This window comes from Molothrus aeneus, chromosome 1 (genome assembly GCF_037042795.1).
Source record: "Molothrus aeneus isolate 106 chromosome 1, BPBGC_Maene_1.0, whole genome shotgun sequence".
Classification (NCBI taxonomy): domain Eukaryota; kingdom Metazoa; phylum Chordata; class Aves; order Passeriformes; family Icteridae; genus Molothrus; species Molothrus aeneus.
In genome coordinates, this window is record NC_089646.1 from 5991762 (window position 1) to 6016331 (window position 24570).

The window sequence follows — 24570 nt, forward strand, 5'->3', positions numbered from 1 at the left end:
CCAAGCCTCAAAAGCAAACATGGAGCCCATCTGCAAGGGGCAAGCTGGATCTGTGAAATCCATCTCCCTTGATGCTCATCTATGCACAACAAGAGATGGTGACCACTACAGATGTGAGCTGTGGCCTTTTGTGCCTCTCTCCCTTCCTAAATCCCACTTTTATTAATCCTTTATTTGTGTAGGGAAGCCTTGAAACTAAAGGAAGGGCATTTGAAGCAGGGGAGCAGGAACACTTTGCTACAACAGAATCATGGCCCACCAGGAACACACTGGGGGAGTTACAGGGATTATAATCCTGCTGTACCACAACCACCTCCCTCTCTGCCTTCCCAAAATGTACATGCAATGATACATTACCTTGTCATGGAAAGCTGTGATCAGCCAGAGCTCTGTCTCCAGGTTTGTCCCCCTTTTCTCTGCTGCGATAAATTGCAAAAGGTTTTCATGCTTCATGCCAGGAGTGTTGAAAATCTCCCTCTCACTCTGCCAAGATTGCTTATCCTGAAGCAGGGAGAAAGGCACCATCAAAGATCACGCTTCCCTTTAAAGCAAACAGCTCCTTCAGTGCAGTCAGAACTGCTCACACTACTCTAAAAATCATGCTCCTGTGTTGGGATGTGATGCATCCCTTCAAAAAAAGGCTGTTTTCCCTAAAGAAGAAAGACAAGTTGCTGTCCTCAGTCTCCCCTCTCCAAAATTATCCTCAGCTGTTCCTAAAGGACATGTGTGGGGAGCGGAGAGGAAGCCAAACTCAACCTTACTGAGAAATAATATTTTTCAAGATTTCCTAAGGATACTTGCAAGAAGAAAGCCTGAGCAAACAGCACCCAGGATCAGCCTTGCAGTGTAATTGCTGCAATTGCAAAATCTAATCTAGGCTCTATTGAATATTTACTAGTAGGTCACAGCTGGCTTGGACAGAAGATGTGCAGATCTCCTTTGACAACAAATATGAGGTGAAAAAGTAATGAAGGAGACAGCAGAGGAGCACAAAGATGTTTTTGTAATTCTCGTTTCACTTGACTTTTGATTGCTTTACTCTTTTTATCTGCAATTCCTAGAGAATCAAGTCAGGAGGGTTCAAAGGTTTCCTAGAGCAGAAGACAGGAGCTGACAGAAACACTGCAGCACAATTAGCTCTCACAGCACCAGGGCTCTGCCTTTGGAGGCTGTAAACTGCTCACTAGCTTGAATCCAGATTTACAACCCACCCAGGCAGGACACACAAAGCCAGGGCTCCGGCCCTTTGTGTGCACTCTGGGCACTGCAGCTGCACCCTGCCTTGCTGGATTTAAACAACACAGGCATTTGCAGGGAAGCTAACATAGCCTGTAGATTTCAGAATGTGCTTGTTTTTGCCCTTCTTGCAGCAAGTACTACTACAGGAAGCATTTGGTAATGAGATAACACAGGGAGAAGTGTAGGAAGGAAGGGTCCTTGAACTTTTTCCCCCAGCAGAAGAGCCCAAATGCGTCTTCAATATGGTCTCAAAAACCATAATCTCTACAGGCACTTAGAGCATCTCAGCACTGGTGGGGAAGCCCCTGGCAAGTAAGAGCCTAATGCAGTGTCCCTCTCACCTGAATAGGGAAGATTTTCACTGCTACATAGTCGTTCATCAGCTGAGCCTTCCACACGCAGCCAAAGCGTCCCCTTGCCTTGATCTCCAAGAGCTGCAGGGGCTTTAGGCCAACCAGGGGAGAAGGGGGTGGTGGGCCAGGATCCTGCACAAGAGAAAAAAGCACTGTCACCAGCTGAAGCTGGGCTGTAAAATAAAAGGAGGGGAGGAATCAAGATACTGCACATGAGGAAAGTGTGAAGAAATAACATTTATTTAGCACAAATTATTTGGGTACACTGTTTGCAGGAAGAACAGCCTGAAATTCCCTGTCTTGCTTGCTCTGTAGGGTTTGGTACAGAACACATAAAACAATCTACACTGCCAAGTATCACTTTGTGACACTACTGCCTGCCATGCTCTGGGCAAAACCTGAATTCTCCTGTGTTTTCAAGGCAAAAGTTATTTTGGGTGTAAAGCACTGATGTCCTCAAGGCTACCTCCTGCTCAAAGTTGGAACCTTTAGATCTTTGTGACCAGAGAGCCAACTACATCTAAAACCTGCCACTGCTCTTCCCTCCATTAGCATGTTCCATGCCACCCCAGCCATGGGCAGTGAACAGGTCTGTCAGCATCACACAGATCACATCTGTTTAAACTCTGCATTTGTCCAGGAGAACAATGTGACCCTGTAGGATCTGTGGGGTTGGAGCTCTGTCCTACCTGCTCTCAGATGGGAAAGGTTCACAATATCATAGAATGGTTTGGGTTGGAAGGGAACCTTAAAGATCACCCAGTTCTAACCCCTCTGCTAGGGGCAGGGACACCTTTCACTAGGCCAGGTTGTTCAGAGCCCCATCCAATCCAGCCTTGAACACTGCCAGGGATGGGGCAGCCACAGCTTCTCTAGGCACCCTGTGCCAGGGCCTCACCACCTTCACAGGGAAGAATTTTTTCCTAATATCTAATCTAAATCTCTTCTCTTTCAATTTGAACCCATTCCCACTGGCCCTGTCACCACATGCTCTTGTAAAAAGTCCCCCTCTGTCCTTCTTGTGTCCTCCCTTCAGGTACGGAAGGCTGCAATTAGGTCACCCCAAAGCCTCCTGCACCATTCTCTGAGGGTTCATAAAACCTGAGCTTCATCAGGAAAAGCATCTTCCCTCCTCTCATAGAGCTAGCAGGAACTTCATCTTGTCTTAGATCTCTGATGCTCTACAAAGCTGGCTGAAATCAGGCAATGGGTCTGAGAGTTTGGGAGGAAGGGCAGCCACCAAGCAGGGCTGTCTTAATTCCCTCCCTCAGCTATCTCAGACATGGTGGCAACCCCACCTAAACCCATCAGCCTGACACTTCCATGGAGGCCAACTGTGCTACCAGCTTCAAAAAGCAGAGAAGTGTTGGAACCCAGGAAATTCCTCTGGCTGCCCTGGAAGCCCTCCCTGCCTGGGGCTGTGAGTCTTCCAGGGCAGCCAGAGACCTTGGCACAGAGCCCAAGGCCCCTGTGCCTTTGATTTAGCCCTTGGAAAAAACAATTACCAACCTTTATATGAAGAACTACAAGTCAAGAAAGTTTAAGTAGAATGATAGTGAATTTATCACAGGGTGAAAAATAGATTTTTGAGTTTTTTAGAATGAGGGCTCAGGGTCCCAAGATGGAGGAATTTGGTCATGCCTTGTCCTTTTTCCTTCTTCTTCCTAGCCTCCATCTTCTGGGTGATGTTGGCATTTTTAGATTGGTTTAGAGTAGCATTGTCAGTACATTGCAAGGGTTCCATATTGCCAGAATTTTGTACCTCCTTGATGTTTCTTGTAGGCAGCTCCTCCATGCACTACCTCTTCCTTGTTCTTGCAGCAGCCAACTGACTCCAGTTCCCCCTCAACCAACCAATCCACTCTTTTATAACACTCTTATTGCCTACAGCTGTGGCCTGTTAAAATCAGGCCTGCTCCTAATCTTTGATAATTAACCCAGCTGCAACTCTTTAGGGGGTAAGATTACTTTCTATACTACCTTTATTTACTTATATTCTATCCACCTACAGAGTAGAAACTCACTGTGTAACATAGGTGATAGGTATTGGGAAGTTATTGTAAATAGTGTACGTGTAGTTTTTAGTATAAAAAGATAACATCACCTCTGAGGTAGTCAGTGTGCCTCAACCTGACCTGCAAGACAGACCTCGGCTGGTCGGAGAAAGAATTTTATAGATAAGAAACAATAAACAACCTTGAGTCTGAGAACTGAAGAGCTCTGACTCCTTCGACTGCCAGGCTGGGAAAAGAGACCTTCTAACACATCTCAGGATCGCTCTGATCAGCAAAGACTCCGAGAAGAAGAAATGTTAGGCCACCTGAAAAGGGTTTTGCAAGTCCCAAACCAAGGGGAGCGAGTCCCTGACCTCAATGATGTCCACGTGGCCGTAGGGAGGCTTGCGGTGCCGGTACATCCAGAAGGCCAGCAGGATGGCCATGGACAGCACGGCGATGGGCAGCAGCGAGTACACCAGGATGTTCAGCAGCGACGGCGTCGGAGGCGGCGGCTCATATATGACTGTGAGGAAAGAGCAGGGTAAGAGAGGAAAGAGGAGCTTCAGGAATGCAGCAGCACTGCCAGCTGCACATCCAGAGGCGACCAAACCCCGTCTGTCCCTCCAATCCAAAGCTGGGTGGCATGTCCCATGATGATAGCCACAAGGGTCAAAATCATCTTTACAGTCTGATTCATACTGATGGGCAAACCTTTTCTCCTCTGTGTTTATGGTTTTTAGTCATATTTACACTGGGTGTCAGCAAAGTAAGCCTTGCAATGCTACATGGACCACCTTTGGTGTTGGATGGGATGGCTGGCCAAGATCTGTCTCCACAGATGAAAAACATTCCACATGGTAGATGTAAAGGGGTATGACTAAAAACATAACTGTTTTTAGTCATAACTGAGGTACAATGACACCAAGAATCTACATCTTTATACACAAGGTGATAGGGAGTGGCATCTGAAGTTTTGTCTTTGTTTGTTCAAGCCCAAAAATGCCAAATTTTATGCAAAAATCTATTTTTACAGAACCAAGAATTTCCAATTCTTGGGGTTCAAAGGATGTTTCAGGAAGGAATTTGGTCCAAAGACCAAAGGGATTTATAATGAATTGTGAAAGATGTGGAGGAATGGTTTTCAGTATTGGCCAAGTGTCTACTGGCAAACTGACCAAAGAAGTTGAAAATTTTCAGGGCTTGAATGAATTAAACAAATGGTATCTAAGCCTGATGCATTGGCTAAGGTTATCCAAACGTTGGTTTTTGGCTGATCAATGGGCAAAATCACATTGCTGAGGGCAAACAAAACAAAAAGACATAAAAATGCCACCAGATTAAACTCCATGTTCACAGTTCTTGTATGTAAAACAACAGCATTCATAAGGCTCCATGGTTTTCACTTCTCCATAGAAGTAATGTTACTAATGGAGTTACAATGGCCCAAACCACACTTTGCAAGCTGAGCCTCCATCTGACCTTTATTTAAGCTAGGTATTTCTTGTTGAGATACATAAAAGCAGAACATTTCCTCCTCTTAACCCTTCCAAATGTATTAAGACAGCACGAAATCCCTTGCAGCATTGCTTTACCTTTCACAGTGATTGACAAGTTGTCAGTTTTTAGTAAAATGCTGCCGGAGCCACAATCAAATGCACTATTCCCACAGTAGCTCTTGTTCCAAATTACATCAGTGTAGTTGAGACACAAACAATGGGAATACTAAATGGAGCCATGTTGCTATGTTGGAGACAGGGAAGGAAAAAATAGCAAGACTTGCCAAATTAAACAAAAAACTGTGAGAGAAAGAATATTTGCTACTAGGTTGCTACGGGTACATTAATAACAAGAGATAATATAACCCATGTAAACAATTAAAAAACTATCAGGACAGCTCAGGAAAATCTGATAAAGGTCTATTGGAACATCTCAGTAAATGCAGATAGCTCAAACCAACCTAAGGAAAAGATTCACCTGTTTTAATAGTTTTTATTGAATGATACTTTAAAAATTATACCTCTAAAAGAATCGTTGTTTTCCTATTAGCCTCTGAAGAAGGTCCTGCTATTACTTTTCTTCCTTGATGCATATCCACAGACTCTGAAAGCTGACACACACCCTTTCCCTTTCAATCCCCAGACCAACAAAACAGAATCAAATGCAAAAATCCCAGATGCTCAAGGTATCTGGAAACTCATGACCTGTGAATTTAATGAGGAAGGCATCAAACACCTTCTAAGAGTTTGAGGCTCAATCCATGCTATATAAATCACTCTGCCCTCCTCCCCTGTGGGATTTTGTTTTGTAACATCCCACAGTGAACTGTCCACCATAAAGGAAACCTAACCTTACTGATGGTATCCAGTGTTGGTACAGCCTTAGCCATAGAGCGAAACAACCAATTCTTAAAGAACTGCAGCAAAAGGATTTCTGACTTCATAACCAAAACATCCAACAACTCAATGTTGATATGAAGATGAATCAGGGGAGGTTTAAGACAAATATTAGGAAAGGGTTCTTCACGCACAGGGTGGTTGGGCACTGGAACAGGCTCCCCGTGGAAGTGGTGGCAGCACCAAGCTCAGAGTTCAAGGAGCTTTTGGACAACGCTCCCAGGCACAGGGTGTGGATCTTGGGGGTTTCCTATGCAGGGCCAGGAGCTAGACTTGATGATCCTTGTGAGTCCCTACCAACTCAGAACTTTCAATGTTTCTATTAAAAGTCCTTGGAAAATGGTCAAGAAGAAGAGCTCCCAACTCCCCATCCTCCCAGTCACTCACCTTCTGGGCCGGTGACTTCAGGCAAGTGGGTAAATTTCTCATTGCAGTAGTTGCCCTCGCAGCAGCAGAAAAACACCTGAGGGTTTTCTTCTGTGGCTACACACTCCTGCCTGCACCAGGGACAGACAGACATGGAAGGAAGGGGAGAGAAAAACATTGTCAGCCAACTCCTGCCTCTTGCCTTTGGGAGCCAACCTGCCCCAAATTGTCCTCTCCACACACTTTTTCCTGCAGCTGCACTGCACAGACCGGCAGTCTCCACTTATGGAGAACAACTTGGCACTCAAACACCCCAGTGGATAGCAAAGACCCTTGAAAAGACTGCAAAGGAAACAAATGCTTCCATATGTACTGAGGGCATTAGATGGTGAGTAATAAATAACAGCCGCTGCTGCTAACAGAATGAGAAGGAGAAAAACGACAGAGAGACGCCTCAGTCCCTGAGCAGTGACTTTCCCACAGCCCATATGAACACTGCCAGGGCAGAGAAGTATTTGATGATGCAATTAAAGATTGTGCCATAAAGCACACATGACGAGGGCTGAGCTAAGGCTGCTCTCACAGCCTTTAAGCATCACCAGCTCTGCACACTCGAAGGGCACCAGAAGCAGCAGCCACAGCCCTGCTGCAGCAGGAGAGAGCTGCAGGTCTGAGGGCATGCAGTGATAGCTCAAGGTAATGGTTTTGACTGAAAGAGGGCAGGTTTAGGTTGGATATTAGGTACAAATTCTTGACTGTGAGGGTAGTGAGGCACTGGAACAGGTTGTCCAGAGAAGCTGTAGATGCCTCATCCCTGGAAGTGTTACAAGGTTAGGTTGGATGGGACTTGGATCATCCTTGGGCCTGTGGAATGTATCCCTTCCTATGGCAGGGAGCTGGAACTAGATGATCTTTAAAAGTCCCTTCCAACCCTAACCATTTGAGGCTCCTATGATTCTCATTTCATTTCTATCGTTTTTAAGTTTAATTTTCAAGTGCTGTCCTCCTTCATAAAAAGCTTATTTCTACATAAAAACCTTTAAGAAAATGAGGTTGCAGCTCTCATTTTCTGCCTTTGCCTCTTATTCAGGTACTGCTACAGCCTTCCCAGCACTGAGATTTCCTTCCATGTTGTGCAAGGCCTTAGGGGACTTCCATGGATCAAACCTACTCCACTTCCACACATCCTCTGTCTCCCCACAGATCAATGCCAAAAGAGATGTGCAGTGATTTTTGCAGTACTTTACCTGTCATTTCTTTCTGTTTCTTAAATGCTGCTTCCCTTCCCTGCCACCTTTTGCTGTGCTATGCTCTGGTTTTAGTTATTATGCTTGCAGAGCTGCTCTCCACAGAGAACTGTATCAAACTATTTCCTGAAGCCCAGCTAAATTATATGCATAACTTCCTTCCCTCGACCACTTGGAGGAAGTAGCAAAACAATCATAAGCATTTGACATTATTACTCATTTCTGAACCCATGCCAAGCCTCCCTTTCTGTGTTATCACTGACATACTGCCACGAGAAGAATGGAAAGGGCTCTCTTCAATCCCAGCCCTGGGTAGTTTTCAGTGCTTTACTCCCTTTGGGGGGAAAAAAATGGCTATAGCCAAACTGTCTCCTCCAAGGTCTCAGCTGGGAAGCACTTGGTTTGTTTTTCAGGCTCTCATTTTTTTCAACTTCAAAGCAAAAAAGCAGCCATTTGACTTATTCAAATGAACAAAGATGTTTCAACAAGTTAAACAGCATTTCCAGATGCTTTTTTGTGAAATCAGATAACAAGCCCTTTGGATTTAACAGCATCAGTGTTGGAGCCTTCAATAGAAAACACATCCTTTGCTAAATCTGTTGGTTAAAAAATCAAGCTAATGAGCGAAAACAGCCTGCTCCACATCTGCAGTTCATTATCCCTGTCTCTGAGTGAAGCCATCCAGGTATGTATGACATGTTACACTTAGCAAATCTTACAGCTGAGGCAGAGGGAGAGAAGGACACATTTTTCTGTGGCAGGGAGGGCACGTTTCAGAGAGATTCACGTGCTCTGCAGGGGAATGTGAACATGACCTCTCCAGCAGGGCTGTGTAAATAAACGAGAGCACACAAGTCGATTTTTAAACACTACCTTTTTCCTATAACCTTAAATGTACATGTGCCACGTTCTTGTTTCCTCAGGATAAAGAACAGAGTAAGGAGCTGTCACCCTCAACGTCCCACCCTTGCACTCCAAAATTTTTCCACATTCTGGTGACAAAGGAGGCAGCACTTGGCACATCCCTTCTGCAGCAACCAGAATAGGACCATGCCCTGCATCCAGGGACACAGAATACAGGTGCATCTGCCAAGGATGCTTCCAGAAACTCGGCATCCAAAAGTGCCAGAGACACAAAGGGCATCAGCACAGCACCACTGATCGAAAAATCATCTTCTTAGCCACTTTTGCCACCTTGGGATGCAAAACTGCCTGCATGGAAGTCTGCCAAGGGCACTCAAGGGAAGAGAAAAAAAATGAAAAGGACTGCATTTAAAGAGGGTTTATTCCTTTATATAATTAAAGCTAAACTTTATTCCAAATGTTGCTTTTGATATTTGTACTGTTTTTTAATTCTCAGAAGGGCTTTTAGCTTTGCCCTGGAACTTGTGGCTTTGAAAAGTCAGGCAATGGAATATTGGATGCTCAATTCTAGGGCTGCAAAAGGCTGGTGAGGAGCCCTGGAAACTTTTTACCATTGTAACAGAGCAACACATTATGACAGAGTTTAAGAAACACTACATCCCTGCAGAGACACTCAGTGACAATACAAGTGTCACTGGATATGAGAGCAGGCACTGAAAGGAGAAATCTGTTTACAGTAAACACTTCTGCTTGCAAGTAGGAAACTACAGTGACCTTCTATTCTCAGAAGAATCGGCACTAAGATGACTAATGGGCCAAGGAGGATTGATTTATTGGGAAAGAATAAAAATTTAACTATATATAGAGCCTGGCTACTCAATTGGCAAGGGAATAGGTGTGGTAGGAAAGTAACTCTGGAGCTAATAATAGAGCAAAGATGAGGAACAACTTACAGTCGAGATAAGCCAAGACAGCAGGCACAAAAGCAGGGGAAGTGTACAGCACCAAAGGGAGAAAACACTGCAGCCATGGCACAAATCTAGCTCCAGCTTAACCCCACAGCTTAGCACCTGATCTTCCCAAAACTTTCAGAACGAGACACTACAAAGAGGCACAACTGAGAATTGCACAAGGGTGAGATCGACCCAAATCAGTGTTATATCAAAGGAAATCCTTCAATTCTATGTTGCTAATCTTTATTGAAAGGGCTGGGCTTGGCTTGGTTGGTTGGTCCTTGGTTTGGGGTTTTTTTAACAAAAACCCTGAACTCAGAGCTGCTCAATATTGTCCTTTTCAACCACAAAATTTCATAGGGCTGTTTTCTTTAGCTGCAATTCTTTTCCCCTTTGTAGAATTGCATCAAGGGAAGTGAGAAAAGACTAGTTAATTTTCCCAGCTATTTAATGAGGCTGGAGCCTTCACACTACAAAACCTCACTCCTTTTCAGCTTGCTACAAGCAGTGACACACAAACTCACATTGCTTTTGCTCTCCACTCTTTCTCCTGGCCCTCCTCTTCACTCAGCCAAAGAACAGTGGAACTTTTTGCAACATCACAAACGTCAGAATATCTCAACCTCTAACCACCCCCAGATATCTGTGCTTTTCTAGACAGCTCCAAATGATTCCAAATTTTCACTTCTATCACCAAATGCTCCTGGAAGAACATATTGCTCTTCATTTGATGGTACAGGACAGGTTTTTCAAAGAATGCCAGAATTATCAAAACTTTGCTAGGGAAAAAACAAACAAAACAAAACACAACGCAAAACTCCTAGAAGTGATTTTTGCAGCTTCTATTTAGAAAGTCAAAGCAGGTAAGTGACAATTCCAAGAGCTGCTTTTGCCAATTAACTTGGACTTGCCTTCTTTCCCTCTATGCAAAAAAAATCACGAGCTTTTACACTTAGAGGGTCGATTAAACCTGTATTTGGATAAACCAGCTGGGCTATTACCTGTCATAGCAGTTGAAGTCATCCAACCAGCAGCCTTTCTTCACCAGCTCAATGGAGCCCGAGTTGTTTCTCCAGGAGGCGTAGCAGTGCAGCCGTTTGTCCTTCTCCCCCTCGCAGCGCTCCACGCCGCTCTGGTTGGTCTTCTCCAGCTCCCAGTTGGCATTGTAGTAGATGCACTCCCTTGTCTCAGCCTCCCCGTGGCCTGGCCCTGAAAAATCAAGCCCCAAGAACATTCAGGTAAAATCGGAAATAGGGAATTTATGGCTCTGTTTTAGGTGATGCATGAGTTTGATTCCCTAGGAGCTGAGCAGCTCAGCAGTGAGGGCTTCAGCACAGCATGGAGATTATTCTTCTCCTCTGGGGTGAGGTGGGAGATGGAGAGGTCAGGTTTGCCTAAGCTCATGGCAAAGTCAAGAGCCAAGCTCAGACCTTCCCAGATCTCCTCTGGAAAATGCTTCAGCCTTAGGACCCTAAAACAGGGGATGCTTGAGGCAGTGCATGCCCAGGAATGTTTAACCACAGAAACCTTGTTTAGCAAAGACAACCTGCCAGCATGCTACTCAATGCTTGCTGGGATGTCATGCAGTGGAGTTACTCTCTCTCTGCACCACTACTTTGGGAAACACCACCTAAAAATACCCAGTTTCTTCCACGGATGTAACTGAGAACAGAAAATATTCATCCTGCAGAGGGGGGCCAGACCAGTGGCCATTCCTCACTTAGATCCTGGTTCAGGCTTACTTGGGTAAGACTCCACATGATAAATGTCATGGTTTTAACTGCATTTGACACAGCTCACAGTGCCTTTCCATCCAAGCAAGACCTTCAGCAACAGAAAATTCTGTTCTCCAAACAACACTGGCCACCCCAAATGGATGCTTGGCCACCACAAACAAAGCCAGTGGGTCTTCCCTCCTTTAAAGCCTTGTACCAAAGGACTGTGGAGCTCCTACTGCCCTCAGGGAAACAATTCCCCCATAGCCACCATGTGGCAGAACTGAAATTCAATTGCAGACGCATCCATTAAAACCAGAGTCAAATAAGGGAACACTGATATTTGCAGGTGACCTGTTCTGTCCTAAACCTTAGAAATCCTCTCTTCACCTGGAAATACTCTGCTTTGTGGCATTTTGAGGATTAGTTTAAAAGAAAATGAAGAATGAAACAAACACATGTCTTGTAAGCATACAAACACAAAAGATACCATGAGCCCTGTATCATGATGGTTCTGTAAATCCTGAAATGCCCTGCAGCCATCTCTCCTTGGGATTACCCAACCTAAGGTAAGGTCAGGCCTGGCCATTATTTTGATGGATTGCAATCATGGAAAATGTAGGTATCTCAATAAAATGTGTTGACAGCTGGGTAGAAAACACAAATAGGTCCCACAGGATGGTGAAACAAAAGTGCTGTGCTCCCAAAATAGCCAGACCTCTGTGAAGCCTAGAGCTAAATTTCTAGTTAGAAAACCACAGTTCTGAATAAACTAGGGGTGGTGGGTCTAACCTGCTCCCAATCCCAACACCTGGACTCAGCACTGGGTAATTTTCATGGCATGGAGCAAATTCATCGCACTAGGAAGATCTCTTTGCAAGCTGCTGAGGTGTTCAATCCTTCAATAACACTTTTTAGGAGGACTGCTTGATCTGCATCGTGGGAGAGACTGCAAGGGAATAAGGGTATGAGAATGTCATAAAGCTGACTTCTGAAACTGGAAATTATATTCAAAGCACACACGAACAAGAGCTCAATTTCAATAGCACCTGCAGGTTTTATCAGCTCTTGCAAAGCTCCATCAGAGTTTTCCTCTGACAAGTTGCTTACAATAATGAAAACAACCTACCAATATCCCTCAACACAGAACAATGTCAATATTGACACTCCTTGTTAAAGCCTTGATATTTGTTCTCTTGATACTTACACCGTGCTTCTTTAGGGCAGATTAAGCATTTTTGCTAAATACTGGTTAAATCAGCAGGAAGGTAAAAGAGCTTTCTCTTGTGTGTGGGGGTGGAGGGCAATATCTTTTTATTTATAAAGGAAATAATAAATATCTTAACTGCATAGAATCATAGAATGGTTTAGGTTGGAAAGCATTTTTAAAGGTCATCTAGTCAGATATCCCTGCAATAAGCAGGGACATCTTTAATTAGACCAGGTTGCTCAAAGCCCCATCCAACCTGACCTTGAATACTTCTAGAGCCACCACCTTTGTGGGCAACCTGGGCTAGAGTTTCACCACCCTCATTGTAATAAGTCACATGGCTTCCAGCTGGTACCTGACACCTAATCCTCACTTATCATTTTCTCCACTCCTGGAAATACACTTTGTAATATCATTTCTATCATCCCAAACTGAATATCACTTTTGATCAAGACAGAAATTTTCTCTCCCTCCCCAACTCCGTCTCCCAGCAAGCTGGAAGGTTTAATGAACAATTTCACTGGAAAACAGCCCCAAAATCTAATCCTAACTCATCCACCATCATCTGCAACCTCAGGCAATATTGTGTAGCCTCTGTTTTCCCCACCATAAGCGACAGCCAATGCGACGCACAGAGCCGCGGTGAGATTTGATATTTCCACTGTGCTTTGGAAAGGGAATGTGGAAAAGATGTGAAGCAGGAGCTGTATCGGCTCTGGGACCAGCAAACCAAGGCTGCTAAATCCTGTGTTGAGCCCAGGCTCCCTTCCCCCAAGACAGTTGTCTTTTCTGGAACAAGTTTCAGCTGAAGAGTAAGAGCTGCTTGCAAACACGCAAACCCAACTCTGCAAACAGCGACCGCGCCAGGAAAAAGGCCTTTCCCAGTTTTCCCCCCCGCTGTTAAAGTTTAGATGATTTGAATAAAAGCATGCATAAAGTTTGAGATGACTAAATAGATGTATGCTTTCTTTATAACAGCTCCTAAGGATGCTTGCATTAAGAAGACACTTTAAAAACCTGTGTGTTTGCTACCTGCTCTCAGATCTCTTTAAAAGCCATTTGGTAGGATCCTCGCCCCGCTGGGTGCTCACGACTGCAAGAAACCCTTCTGTTTGTACCCAAGATGGTCTCAGCAGGAAGGGGCACGGCTCCAGGTCTGGGTATTAATTTACCTGCTGCTTTAGCTCATCAAGAAACACTCACACCTTGCTCTGTAATGGATCACGCAGAGACCAAAGTTTGCAGCTAACTGCCTGTTCTGCACTCGCTGCTGTAAAACCCTCACTGAACAGAGGGAGGGGGAGTCAAAACAGGGGCTTGTCCCTTTGAGAGAGAAAGGTGGTGACTAAGAGAAGGAAATCTGAGCTTTGCTCATCCATCCCCAGAGAGCTGTGTAGATTTTTCTGCCTCCTCTTCCCCCATTGAGCAATGGACACCCCCAAGGCCACCGTAGGTCTGTAAGAAACACTGAGCTGGACATTAGGGAATGGTTTTAAAGGAAAAAAACATTTAGATTTGATATAAGGATGAAATATTTTTCTCAATGAGGGTGATAAAACACTGGAACAGGTTGCCTAGGGGGGTGGTAGATGCCTCATCTCTGGAAACATTCATGGTCAGGTTGGACAGAGCTCTGAGCAACTTGATGTCATTGAAGATGTCTCAACTGCAGGGGAGTTGGACTAGATGCCCTTTAAAGGTCCCTGCCAGCCCTAACTATTCTGTGATTCTGCCAAGTGACAAAGGCATGGAAAACCATGTCCTGCTTCTCATTTCCAGTTGGTAAGAAGAATCAGAGGGTGTCCCACCAAATATATGTGCAGGAAGCACTTGTCTCCCTCCACTGGACACAGCTGATGCATCAGCACAACAAGGATTAGACTGGGCTGCCCTGTGCCCCCAGCAGTGCAACCTGGCTCAAGAGAAGTGTTGTTGTATCAAACCTGAGCATCTGACAGGAGTAACACCATGAATTTTGGCCAAAAGGGCCTTTCCTGAAACAAAAGTCTTTCAGTGCAGTCACAAACCACAGCTTGAGACAGATTAAAGGGGTTGTGCCCCCACAGTCCTGCTCTCCCCCTCTGTACTCTTGTAATCTGCCTCATAGCAGCCTTGGTACATCGGAAAGCTCTTGAGTGCCTTCATTTGGTGGAACTGCCTGGGTAACATCCTGCTCATTTGGGAAGACAAATAAACACCCCAGAGAACTGCTCAAATTTTGGCAAAAAAATCAATGGAACTTGGGTGCAATGAAATATAAAATCTTTGCTAAGCAAATGTTTGAAGATTGCTGTTGGAACCTGGTCTCATTCATTGGGCCCCCATTCCTCTCCTGCCTAAGCCTATTCCACCAGCCACAATGCAAAATTTGGGAAGAAAAAGTTGCAAAGCAGAAGCATGTATGTGGGGCAGGAGCATGGACATGGGGCAGGAGCACAGCATCCCCAGCACTGCATCCTACTCTCAGCCCCAGCTCTCTCCATAGGAAAGAGCCTCGTGCCAGCAGCCAGGCAAAAACAATCAACTTTTTAATATCACAATCCACAAATAGTCATTTAAGCAATAAAGCCTGAAGTCCTGTTTGAAATCAAAGTCTAAGGAAGAATCAGGCTTTGCAGGAGCAGATGGGTTTCTGGCATCCCACTGCATCCACCCAGCGCTTTGGGGATGACGCAGCGTGGCTTGTCCCTGAACAAAAGCTGCACAGAAATACCTTTACACAAAATACCAAGCCTAAATAACTCCCATACATCACACAGGCAGAGGGAGGCTACCCACCATCACCCATTTTTGGGTGGAAATCAACTTTTTGACCTCAGTCCTGAGGAGCTGTCATTATGCTGATTCCCCTGGGTCAATTTTCTGCTCCAAATGACTGGAATATCACTGGGTTTCTGCCAAGCAAGACCCCCAGCACCCATCTGAGGCACATAATGATGGGAAGAGCAGTCGAAGCACCATGCGACATGGGAAGACCTCTCGCCTCTACTTGGGAGTTACAAGGCACAGAGGGAGCTCATTAAAAAAAGATCCTCGTGAACTGAAGGACTTCAGCCTGCTGAGACATGGGACCTTGCTGCTGATCTGAGACTAAACCCTGCTTTCCTAATTTGGAGTCGCTGACAGATCACTGAGAGGCTGTATCATTATCCAACAGCTTCTAAATTATAGCCAAGATCCAGTGTAGCAACTTCCAGGTCTAGGTGTTAGCAGTTGCCAGGCTCCTAACTCATAATTAGATACATAGGGAATATCTTCCCCAAGGCTGAAGGCTGCTATAAATCTCAGCTCTTTATCTCTGCCTGTCCCCTTTTGAAAACCTAAAATGAAAGTATATAGGAAAAGATGGGATGTGTCAAAATAGTCTGCATAAACACTGAGTGATTTACCAGACAGTCTGTTTGCCTGACTGTCAAAACCACAGGGCTTTCTATATGAAGCAGTGTATGCAACTGAAGTTATTTGCAAACACTTCGTTATGTCCCTATATAGCTATTTGTACATGCAATTTTATAATATAAAACGGCAGAGATTGTGCACTGAATTGGGGTAATTGCCCTCTAATTTGGAGGGTAATTGCATGCAGCAATTAAGCAACTGCGGATGCATTCTTGCACGTGTGATTATGGAAGTTGGGCCCTTTGTTTGAGGTTTGGGTTTTGCTTTCAAGAGCTCTCCCTCAAACCATGGCAGGGGTAAGCAGAGCTGGGAAATCAGGAGCTGCTGGGAGCTCACCTTGCAGTGCAGCATCTGCTGGGATGAGCCACTCACCCCCTTCCCAGGCGATGCTAAACCAGCTGCCTCCAAACCCACAGCTGCATTTTGGCACAGCCTTCAGTGGGGGACCACAATCTAAGCATGTGTGGAGCACTCTCGGAGGCACTGGTGGGGAGGGAAAGGCAGGGAAAGAGGGCTGCTGCCTCCCTCTGCCAGACACCTGCCCAGAAATCACGTGCAGGACTGCAAATGAAAGAATTTCAAATAGTTGTTGCTAGAAATTCAAAATCAAGCCAGATTGAAGAAGGCTTGCAACTGAGAATGTTTGGAAAATGTTGCTCTGGAGAGACCACCCAGTTGCATCTCTCCAAAACAAATGTGAGATTTCTAAGCCTAGCTCCAGCACTTATTCCCCAAGCAGGGTGATTTCATTCCTGCTGTACTTACATAATAGGGGCTAAATACATTTTTAGGCAAAGCATCAAACTCGTGATGACATCTGTGGTTAAGCACGTAACTGCACAGGAGGATTTGGAGACTTGTTGCTTTTATCCTCCTGTTCTTTCACTAAAGTCTTTAAACAGCAGAGCAGAAACAAGCCTTGTGACTCTGCAGAGCCTCTTTCTCCAGCCAAAACTTCACCCACCTTTGGGGACCTCAATGGCAGAGATGCCCCATCCAACCAGCTGGAGGGAGGGATGGTTAATTAGAAGGATTTATTCCTGCAAAATGTTTTGGTTCTTAAGCCAGATCAGGTAAATCTGGGCACAGACAGGACTGAGGAAGCAAAGGTGTAACGCCAAGGGAAGATATTACTTGGAATCTTGTTTTCTGTCAATAGATTTGGCTTATCCCACAGTAAAAGAGCTCCAAGTTTTCGAGTCAATCAATGGCTGTTAATCTATTATCTCAGCATATATTGCCATGGTAACCTGCAATGATGCCATTGACAACTACTCTCAAAAGGACAGGAGGCTTTAAGACGTTTTCTTTTAAAATTAAAAAAGGAACTTTAATATTAAGAAATACATCCTCCCTGCTCACCAGGGATGACAACTCAGGGCTTCTATATTCACACCATGACTCACACTTCACAGCTTCCACGGACATCTGTGTAGCAACCCCCCCCCAAATATATCTCTTTTTCAACTTGGGTTTTAAGTCAGTAAACGATAACAAGAAAATTATTCCAAAGAATTAGATCTTCATTAGAATTTTCCCCCAAACAGACTGCAAAACCTGTTTTAGAAAATGTAAGGAGTGTGTTTTAGGAGTTATTACTACCAGCTCAGGGAAAGCATGGTTTCATTTCAATGGTTTCATTCTTCTGAATAATTTCCCTGGTATTTTAAGTCAAATAGCATGGGATGGAGAAGGACCTGGAGAAGGACATGGAGCATCCCATCTCCTCACAAAGCCACAAAACCAGGCAGACCCTGCAGAGGGAAGATGGAGCTGAGTGAGATGACAGCAATACTCAGCTGAGTGAAATATTGAGTGTCCACACACACATACATGCACACAGAGCTGGTGAGAGTAATCTCTTGGCCCAAAGGGGAGGATCACTCAGGAAAAGGTTTAGTAAATCATTCCTCTGGCCAGGCAGAATGATCCAAGGAGGTTTGGCCAGGTTGCTGGCTGGCCTGGTGTGCAGCAGGACAGAAACGTTGCCAGCAGTTAATCAATTTTTGGAAGCAGAGCATTTTTGACTTGAACTCAGAGGGTCACTTCTATATTTTATTTAAAGAAGAGATCATTTTAGTTATCCATTAGAAAAATCCTATTTTGTATCATTTCAGTTAAGGACAAAGCCAAAAATGTAATTACATTTCTCCCTTCACATCACTAACTGTATCTGTCTCCCCCAAAAAGGTTTTAGTTCTTTAATAAAACCATCAGGGAGATCAATCAAAAGCATTTAATGCCGTGGTGCTTTTGCAGTTCATGTTTAAATGCACTTTGGGTCACAAACGAGGCAATTTGGACAGCAGAGCTCAGACCAGATTAGTAATAACACACAAAAAAAGCCTAATTCCTAATTTATTTTTCTTTTTTCTTTTTTTTTTTTTTTTTGCACAGATACATACTCCTCCTCAGCTATACTCAAGAGAATGAAATCAAACTCAAGGCAGCCCTGACAAGCACGAAGTCACAGATCCAAAAAGGGCAGTGCTGCTGCCTGCCTGTGCATGGCATGGGGTGCAGGAGAAACTGCAGATCCCATCCAAACCCCCAGTGCTGCTGAGCTGCTCCCTGTCCATGTGTGACCAGCCCTGAGGATGCCACCCCAGGCAGCATCTCTGGAATGATGCTCCTCCGTCCCCCCAGTTCCCTAGAAGACACCTCCAGGCTTCCTTTGCACAGCCACACCAAGAAAATGCCTTGCTCCACAGAGGAATTCCATAAAGGAGAGGTTGTGTTTTCTCCCCCAGACCACGAGTTTCCAAACAGGCATAAAGTTATTAAAATTTTTATTTTTTTTTTTCCTTGAGCTTGAGGTGAGCATTTATAAAAGCATTAAGTAGGCCATTTATTTGGCTTGTAGCAGCAGTGACTACTCTTTGGCATGAAAAATGGCCCCTTGTGGGCTGAGCATTCTGCATACACAAGCCACCAGGAAGGTGTCTCAACAGCCAAACTTTGCAACCTCTGAAACACAAAATATTAGAGCTTAATTGCAAGATTAAGGTATTTCCAACTGCACTCCTGAAAATCAAATAAGAGGGCAAGCCTTGACCAGATTCCACAAATCACTAAGTAAAATATGCAGCAAGTTCTGAAATGACATTTAGAACACAATCATTTGTTCTCTCCATTCTCCTTGGGAGCCAGCATGGGGTCTGCAAAGAGCATGGGAGGAGGAAGTGAAATCACGAACGTTCATAAATATTTTCCCCACACACAGTGAAGTTTTGAAAAGCTTTCAAAGCAAGCCTGGAAAATTAATTTCCTTCCAGGCAGAGGAATGAGGGTATAGGAACATCTCCTTGTGGGGTGCAGAGGTCTAAGGAAGAGCAATAATCATGTGGTGATGCCTTTCCCAGGTTTTCACGTGCATCTGCTCCATCCCACTGTCCTCATCATCCTGTGACACTGCCACCAGCAGAAATGCTTTTCAGAGCTCCTCATTTTTAAGGTCTTCTCCAGGGAGAGAGTGATCTGTGTCCAACACAGCACAGCACACCTGACAAGCCACAGAGAGCTTTGGTACCAGAACAGCAGCACCTCAATTCATAATCTACACAGGGTCCTCTGAGATTTATCAGCAGGGACATTTCAAATATGCTTTAAAATGTGCTGAGTCTACTAAGATTGGGCCCCAAGTGCTTTTCTATTGATTCTGCTTGACATTTCCAAATACCACAATTCCAAATTTAATTCACTGGTAATTGGAAAAACTGTAATGCATGTAAATGGACAAGAAGATGTGGGAAGTCCAAAAGGTCAAGCATCAGGAAAACGTGTCCCCAAGAACTAAATGATGCTTGTTTGTGTTTCTGTCACCCTCTTCTACTTGAATAATCAAAGCTTGGAGCTGAGCAGTTTTCTCAGCAGGATGGAGGAAGAAAGGCAATAAAAACCACAACCACTCTAAACCATGGAACTGGTTCAAAAATCACTGTTTTAAACACCATCACTGACCAGAATTCAAACACACCATAGAGATGAGTCACTTCATCAGCAGATTACATGAGCAAGTGGGAAACTCAAGGAAGAATTAATTTGAAAATGCTCTCAGTAGAATAGGATTATCTCTACCTAGAAATCAGGTTTCTAAGATTTCTGCTACATCACAGCTTCTCTTTGCCAGCCAGTTGAAGGGGAGGGAGTGAAAGAGAGAAAATCTTATAGATGTCTAAGTTCAAACCTCAGATCCAGCATGACGATAGATGGTTGTTGGCAGGTGCCAAGTGGGGTCTCTTCTTTTCTGACCTGAGAGAACCAAACTTCTCCTTCAGAGGAACCAAGGGCTTCAGTGACAAGAAATGGTGCAAGAGCATGCAGGGGATGTTTGCCCAGCTCTTTGCAAAGAGCCCTGAGCTGCAGCAAAGCTTGAAGGTTCACTGTGTTGATGGGGAATCTTTGCCCCTTTTGGGCAAAGACCATTCATATGCACTATGACAAAATCCCCATATTTCTTCATGTTCTAGAGAATGAACATGCACATTTTAGCTGCCAGTCTGACCTGCATTCCCCCCAGCACGTGAGCAATCACTGATGGTCAGCCACCCTGGTGTGTTTCAACTCAAAGGGTAAGAGCTGATGGAAGTGCAGTGCACAAAAAAATCACAATTTATAGCCAGTCTTACACTGATGAAGGACAAGTATCCATTACCACATCCCAAACAGAGATACCTCCATCCAGCCCACAGCAGCACATGTGAAAATACTTGATAACTCCTTGGTGCAAGCAACATTTTTTGCATCACACTCTAAACCTTCAGACCATTCAAGGTTTGCAGAAGAAACCACTGATTTATAAAATGCTCTTTCCCCAGTGTACACTGGTACTTAAGGAGTTAACAAGCCAGCAGAAGCCAGACCTAAAAGAGAAGGGAGGCAGGAAAAAAGCAAGTCTCTGGCCCTTGCAATCACAAACTAGCCTCAAGCCCTCCAAAAGGAAGTGAAGACATTCCTAAAATTCCTCGAGGATGAGAAGCAAGTTGCCAGCTAAATCAGAAGTCCATTTCTCCAGTCTTTGTGATCTTAATGGCAAATCCCACATGAGCAATTTTAAGAGCCTCTTTTACAATGGAATGTTCTCCCAAGTGGCTACAGCACACCTAGGACTTGTTTCATGTTTACAGAAAAACACCTTTCTCCTCTGGATCTATTGAAAAAAGCTGCTGTCAAACGACCTGAGGAAGGAATGCAGCGCAACCCAATAGCATCATGCAATTTCCAGTGATTGTTTCTCTTACAATAATGAAAGGCACGGAAGAAATGTCTGGATAACTGCAGTGATTCTCCAAAGACAAGTTATAAAAGAGATGCTGAAGAGATTTTATGTAAAGGGGCATGGGGGGAAATAAAGTCACCTATTAGCTTTTATTTTGATTACAAGCATTAAGCAGCATCCAGATCCCACTTTGAAATAAAAATGGTTTTGAGCAGATTGTCCCAGGAAGTTGAAATCCTGCCTGTTTCACAGGTGGGAAGCAATAAAAACACTGTGTGCTGTGGGACAGGTCTTTTCCTTCCTGGTTTTCTCACAGGAAGACTAAAACACTAGAACACTAAATAACAGTGTGCACATGGAGTGAAAGAATGACTTACCCTCCATCCACATCCAAGCTTTCTGGATGCCCTGAGCTCAACAGCTCCAGCCCAGAAACTGGCTACATTCCCTTCCAGTTCAACTTTCTATTTGGATGCCATTTATTTCCCATGGTGATCAGGCCCCAATATTACATAAAAGAGCATAAAGTAATATTCTAAGATTCAGCACAGAACTCTCAATTTCCTGACCTTGGACAGGTGGGGATCTCCACTAGCACCACCTCTGATGCTGCTCCCACATATTTAGATGCTGATGTATGTGAATAAGGACATGAGGGTGCCCTTGTCTGGGCACTTTCAGAGACACCATGAATATTTAGAGGGATTTATCACTGGAAATACAATAACAATCAAGACAAGAGAAGTCTCCAGGGAGATCTTTCTGCAGCCTTTCAGTGTACAAAGGAGGTTTACAAGAAAGGTGGGAGAAGACTTCTTATCGAGGCCTTCTCATCTGTAAATAAATTGCTGGGGTCAATTGGTGCTCTGTGTACAAACAACAATTGTGCAGATTGCTTTGCAATTCTGAGAATCCTTTTCATGTGAACTCTTTCAACAAGTCTCTCCCAAAGTTTTCTGTGATACACCAGTCTGTAGATATAAGCAGTGGGAGAGCTTCATAGGACAAGGAGAAATAGTTTTAAAATTAAAGATGTTAAGTATAAATTAGGAAGAAATTCTTTCCTGTGTGGGTGGTGAGGCACTGCAACAGGTTGCCCAGAGAAAATGTGGATGCCCCATGCCTGAAGGCGTTCAAGACCAGTTTGGATGGGGTGTGGAACAACCTGGTCAATGGAAGGTGTCCCTCCCTGCCCATGATGGAACAAAAGGATCTTTAAAGGTCCCTTCCAACCCAAATCTTTCAAATACTCCTCCATAACCTGTAACAAGATCATTTTTGGCTGCAGTCAAAACCCTTTCCTTTCACCTCAAGTTCTTCATCAGCAAGATGCAATAATCACTTGTTTTGGCCCACGTGCCTGAGTTGAAAGATGGGAGAGGTGCCTGCAGGAATGTACACACAGAGGACTGGCAGCTGTAGAGACATGAGCAAACTACAGCCCTGAACACATCTTTTCACTGCCTCCCCTTGCTCAGATTTACCTGGGGACACAGGCATGCAAACTATTCCCACCTCTCTACTAAAAAGGTACTTTCTGTGACATTACTGTACACTCCTGCTAATGAGCAGGAACAGAAATGGAAGACATGCCACCAGTAAATTCCATTTTTCACTAAAGAAAATAAAAAGTTCCAAGGCAATGTGAGAAGCTTCACAGTGACAGCAGCCAGCTGATCAATAAAACCACTGATCTCCCCACTAGGTTGGGGCACATGGATCCCAGGGCTCTTCAGCCAATTTCCCTGAACTTTGGTAAGGCGTTGCAGCCATCTGGGAAGAGCAAACAAAACTTTTGATAACTTTTTGGAAGGTGCAGGACCATCTGTTTCCACACCAACAAGCAGGTGAACACACCTGCCCCAGGCAAGGCAGCAGCACAGAGGGGAATCCCTCCACCTTTATATCATTCCTTGGGAACAAAGAAAAGATATTTTCTGTGGGCATCATGTCACAGTTCAAGCTTTTCAATATAAATACTTCAGTACAGGATTCACTTTCTTTAATGCAATAAGCCCAGGAAAACATAACCTGCTGTTCTGGCTATATCCTGGGAGCTCTGGTGAGCACTAAGAGATGCATTTTTCTTCATGCTGAATGAAAACCAGAGGATAAAACTGCTGATCAACCTCCTCCATCTCTAGATGGCCCCTGCTCTGCAAGAGTGAGGCAACTGCTGAAGAGTGAAACAAGTAATGAAGGGTGAAACAAGTGGTAAACAACAAGTGATGAAGGGTGAACCATTCACAGCTGGTGGGATCAGGCTCAAAGCACACCTGGAGAAGACAGTTCCTCACCCAAAGGGCAGCTGATGTGGGGAACCCCTTCTCAGAAGATTCCCCATAATGTTTTAAGAACCACATGCATTTGCTTGTTCTGCTGTTCCTCCCCTGTCACCTTTCAGCAAAAGGTGGAGTCAGACCACCAGGCTGGATGGGCTTTTGTTCTGGCCTAGTCTGACCACTGTCCAAGTTCCTAAATGTCATCAACCTAAAAACATCACTTAAAAATAATTCAAATGTTGAAAGACCCAAGCAGCTACTGACCAACCAAATGCACTATGTCATTGACTGCAACTTTGCTCTTGATTTCCATCCCCACCCATCCAGCCAGCCTGCATTTCTTTTCATGTTGGGATTTGAGAAACCCAATCCCCCTGAACAACTGCCCTGAGCCCAGAAGTGCCATTTGGAGCTGACAGCTGCTGAGAGAAGAACACAAAGCCCTCTTCCTGCCAGAGTCCTTCCCTGATACCCTTGCAACCATTTCCCAATAGACAGAGATTTTGCACAGGCTTTTTTATCTCTTTGCTGGTATTTTCCATCTTAATAAGTTTTTAATGTTTTATGTAGCAAGGATGCCCCTGCCATTTAAAAAGGGAAGCATGCAGTAGTAATTATTCATTAAAAACACATCATAAGTGACCTTTACACTGAAGCAGAGAAAGCCACGTGCCTGCCTGGCTGTATTCTGGAAGGGCCAGGAGTTTCAAAGGGAGCAAATATTTTCATGCAGGATAGCCAGTCTAAGCTATCTTGAAAAGGTGCCTCATTCTTGAGAGAACAAAAACTGTTTAAAACATCTCAGATTAAGAACCCACAAGTCAATATACAGTTTTGAAACATCAAAGTGGAAAGGAGAAGTCACCATAGTGCTTGGTCCAAGCTGGCATCTCACAACCCTCTTTCATCTCAGCATAGTGAAAAATTAACATTTTGTTTTCCTTGCTATACAAAATACAATTTCTAGACAGGACAACTAATGGGGACTAGCTGTCTCACCATGAAATATGAAGAATATTGGTGTTTCTACTGCAAAGTAGATCTACAGATTGAATCAGAATCCAAGGCACACCTACAAGCCTTGCACCAAGAGCTGGAGCCCTTTGTTTGCAACAGCTGTTTTAGTGGGATATGCAGGTTAGTTTTGCTCATACAAGCCACACATCCCTAATGCAGCAAAAATACAAACCCTGGTTTTGCAGAAGGAAGTAATGTAGCTCTTTTATTCCTGGAAGGGGATGAGTCCCATCTTTGGGTTGTATTTCAGGCATGCATGTAGGAAGCAGAGCATCATACAAGCAAGTGAGAAGCAGAGCCAACACACACACAGAATC

At 44.3% G+C, this 24570-nt stretch overlaps 1 protein-coding gene across 1 annotated transcript in view; it reads right to left on the minus strand.

Annotated features, from left to right (window-relative positions):
- Positions 1-24570, minus strand: part of ACVR2B (activin A receptor type 2B) — a 104920-nt gene that overhangs the window by 13974 nt on the left and 66376 nt on the right. The window contains exons 2-6 of the mRNA XM_066557008.1: positions 10414-10621; positions 6370-6479; positions 3961-4112; positions 1581-1724; positions 358-501 (exon numbers count right to left, since the gene is read on the minus strand). Of these exons, the coding sequence (XP_066413105.1) occupies positions 358-501; positions 1581-1724; positions 3961-4112; positions 6370-6479; positions 10414-10621 (758 nt within the window). The remainder of the gene's footprint in view (positions 1-357; positions 502-1580; positions 1725-3960; positions 4113-6369; positions 6480-10413; positions 10622-24570) is intronic.